The sequence below is a fragment of the Onthophagus taurus genome, chromosome 5 (assembly GCF_036711975.1).
Source record: "Onthophagus taurus isolate NC chromosome 5, IU_Otau_3.0, whole genome shotgun sequence".
In the NCBI taxonomy this organism is placed as follows: domain Eukaryota; kingdom Metazoa; phylum Arthropoda; class Insecta; order Coleoptera; family Scarabaeidae; genus Onthophagus; species Onthophagus taurus.
Window position 1 is genome coordinate 7,878,550 of NC_091970.1, and position 3,427 is coordinate 7,881,976.

At 28.6% G+C, this 3,427-nt stretch overlaps 2 protein-coding genes across 2 annotated transcripts in view; one reads left to right on the top strand and one right to left on the bottom strand.

Moving 5' to 3' along the window:
• Nucleotides 1–2,125: 2,125 nt before the first annotated feature.
• On the bottom strand, nt 2,126–3,121 carry LOC111415831 (nudix hydrolase 3). Its single transcript, XM_023047713.2, has one exon. The coding sequence runs from the start codon at nt 2,919–2,921 to the stop codon at nt 2,226–2,228; it is 696 nt and encodes a 231-aa protein (XP_022903481.1). The 5' UTR covers nt 2,922–3,121; the 3' UTR covers nt 2,126–2,225.
• The window catches only part of LOC111415830 (SUN domain-containing protein 2-like), a 48,379-nt gene continuing 47,776 nt past the window's right edge, over nt 2,825–3,427 (top strand). Inside the window, exon 1 of the mRNA XM_023047712.2 lies at nt 2,825–2,902. The gene's annotated coding sequence lies outside the window, so the exon portion shown is untranslated. The remainder of the gene's footprint in view (nt 2,903–3,427) is intronic.

The window sequence follows — 3,427 nt, forward strand, 5'->3', positions numbered from 1 at the left end:
TTTGAAAATAGCAGATTTAAATTGACGTTTGTTAAAAGTGAGGTTAAAAAATTTTTTTTCTCTAAAACGGTTAAGACTTAAGAAATGAAACTTTTTGATGTTATAAAGGAATGTTTGAAGTTATGTTGTAGCAAATTTGAACTTTCCAGGATGAACCATTCATTTGATATATACTTTTAAAAATTAGTGATAAATTTGACATTTGTTAGAAATGAGGTTAAAAAAATTTTTTTATCTCCAAAACAGTTGGAACTTATAAAATGAAACTTTTTGAGGTTATAAAGCAATCTTTGAGGTTATCTTATACCAAATTTAAAGTTTCCAAGATGAGTCATTCATTTTATATACATTTTTAAAGATATGTGATTCAAATTGACGTTTATTGAAAGTGAGGTTATACAAAAAAATTAATATCTCCTAAACGGCTTGGAATTAAGGAACGAACCTTTTTGAGGTTATAAAACAATGTTTGAGGTTATCTTATACCAAATTTAAAGTTTCCAACATGAGCCATTCATTTTATATAATTTTTTAAAAATAACTGATTCAAATTGACGTTTATTGAAAGTGAGGTTATACAAAAAAATTAATTTCTCCCAAACGGCTTGGAATTAAGGAACGAATCTTTTTGAGGTTATAAAACAATGTTTGAGGTTATCTTATACCAAATTTAAAGTTTCCAAGATGAGCCATTCTTATTATATAATTTTTTAAAAATAACTGATTCAAATTGACGTTTATTGAAAGTGAGGTTATACAAAAAAATTAATTTCTCCCAAACGGCTTGGAATTAAGGAACGAATCTTTTTGAGGTTATAAAGCAATGTTTGAGTTTATCTTATACCAAATTTAAAGTTTCCAGGATGAACCATTCATTTCATCTAAATTTTTAAAGATATGATTCAAATTGACGTTTATTGAAAGTGATGTTATACAAAAAAATTAATTTCTCCTAAACGGCTCAGAATTAAGCAACGAACCTTTTTGAGGTTACAAAGCAATATTTGAAGTTATCTTATACCAAATTTAAAGTTTCCAAGATGAGCCATTCATTTTATATAATTTTTTAAAAATAACTGATTCAAAGTGACGTTTATTGAAAGTGACGTTATACAAAAAAATTAATTTCTCCTAAACGGCTTGGAATTAAGAAATGAAACTTTTTGAGGTTATAACGGAAAGTTTGAGGTTAACTTATACCAAATTTAAAGTTTCCAAGATGAGCCATTCATTTTATATACATTTTTAAAGATATTATTCAAATTGACGTTTATTGGAAGTGACAATATACAAAAAAAATTAATATCTCCTAAACGGCTTGGAATTAAGTAACGAATTTTTTGTTAGTAATTGTAGTTTTGTATCAGCAGTTATATTCTGAAAGATTTACCTAGTTTTCCTAGTTTCTCATTGACAGAGATCTATGTTCTATATGTTATGAAGAAATCGCAGTGTTTTCTTCTATTATCAGTATCTAACTTTGCTTTAGTATTTTTTTTCTTATACAAGCAGTAGCTAGTCTTCTACCAGCTGTTTCTAGTCTTCTAGCAGCAATATCTGGACTTTTATCTTCAGTGTTTAATTTTTTGTAGGTAATTCTAGTTTTGTATCAGCAGTACCAAGACTTCTGCTAACAGTATCTTATCTTCTAGAAGCTATACCTAGTTTTCCATTAGCAATATCTACTCTTCTGCAATAAGAATTTAATTTTTGTCATTGACAGAGGTCTATGTTAATAAAAAATTAATATCTCCTTATTATTATTAATTAAGTAATGAATTTTTTTGAGGTTATAAAGCAATGTTTGAGGTTATCTTATACCAAATTTAAAATTTCCAAGATAAGCCATTAATTTTATATAACTTTTTAAAAATAACTGATTCAAATTGACGTTTATTGAAAGTGAGGTTATACAAAAAAATTAATTTCTCCTAAACATCTTGGAATTAAGGAACGAACCTTTTTGAAGTTATAAAGGAATGTTTAAAGTTGTATTATACCGAATTTTAAAGTTCCTAGGTCAATAATTTTATAAATATTTTTGGAAATCGCCGATTAAGTTTGACATTAGTAAAAAGTGAGGTTAAACATTTTTAATACAAGATTAATAATAAAAGATTGAGGATTATATTGATTATTCTATATTTATAGTAAGTACACAACATTATTGCCATAATTTAATAATTAAAAAAATAAATAAATTTGTTTAATTCGGTTTATATCACTTAAATAGGTTGTACATACTTTATAGGGCTTTTATAGAAATTAGATGGCAAAAACGACCTTAAAAACATATGTGTAATAACCGCGGTTATTCCCCAAATCTTTCTTTTTCCCCCGAAATAAACCGGCAAAGAAATTTGATTTTTAAACTGCGTAAATCCAGCTTTCCTGGGATCACATAAAACCTCAATGGGAACCGTAAAAACTTCCTCGACTTCTTCCCTATTAATCCCCGGATAATTATCATCCATATGAATGTTAATTTGCCCCACAACCGGTAATATATAAACATCTCTAGCCACCATCAAATTCCCAGATCCCCAAATCCTCACATTTTCATCTCCAATTCCAAGTTCTTCTTTAGTTTCGCGTAAAGCAGTTTCTTCCAAACTTTCCCCAACGTCTTGTTTTCCACCTGGAAAACTCACTTGACCGCGGTGACTCCGTATTTGTAAAGTTCTTAAAGTATACAATAACGAAAGTTTTCCTTCGATCATACAAACGGGAATTAAAACTGCCGCCTTTTTGGTCGGTTCAACAGATCGCATTTTGATCGGTGTCATGTTCTTCAGTTTCGCCACTGTATTCCGGATGTTTACTTCGCTTAACGCCGTTTCGACGTTGAACACACTCGAACATCTTACGCACTGAAATTGGACCAATTTAATTGTTAAAAAAGGTATGGTTTTGTTAAACATTTCACTATGAACTCGTTAAGGATGTCATAACACGTTTCAAGGTTCAAACGCTTAAAAAATACAGAATTCGTTGACAAAAGTTGAGATAACCCGATTTTTATTGAGGCTAATCCTTTTTTAAATAAATACGAGTAGTATTATTGATAACGTTTTGGTTTTTACAACGAATCTAATTTATTTATTATTGATTACACTTTTATAAGTCAAGGTTATTTGGCCATCTAACGTTAAGGTGGTGAAATATGAAGTTTGTGGTTTGTTTTGTAGATGGCGCTACTTTCACAAATTAAATTTAAAAATTATAATTGTGTATTATAATATTATGTATTTGTTAACAAAACAGATAAAGTCTGATTAATATTACACAATTTTAAAAGAAATTGTTAATTTGTTGAAATATTTAGTATTGCAATGACGGTGAGTGTGACGCAATTTGGGTTGCCTATACTAATAGTTAAATATTTTATGTTAGATAGGTTGGGGAGGAGTGCAATGATAAAACGAAA

What these genes read in the sequence shown, in the direction of transcription:
- LOC111415831 (XM_023047713.2), bottom strand. Translation starts at nt 2,921, where the DNA reads ATGTTTAACAAAACCATACCTTTTTTAACAATTAAATTGGTCCAATTT.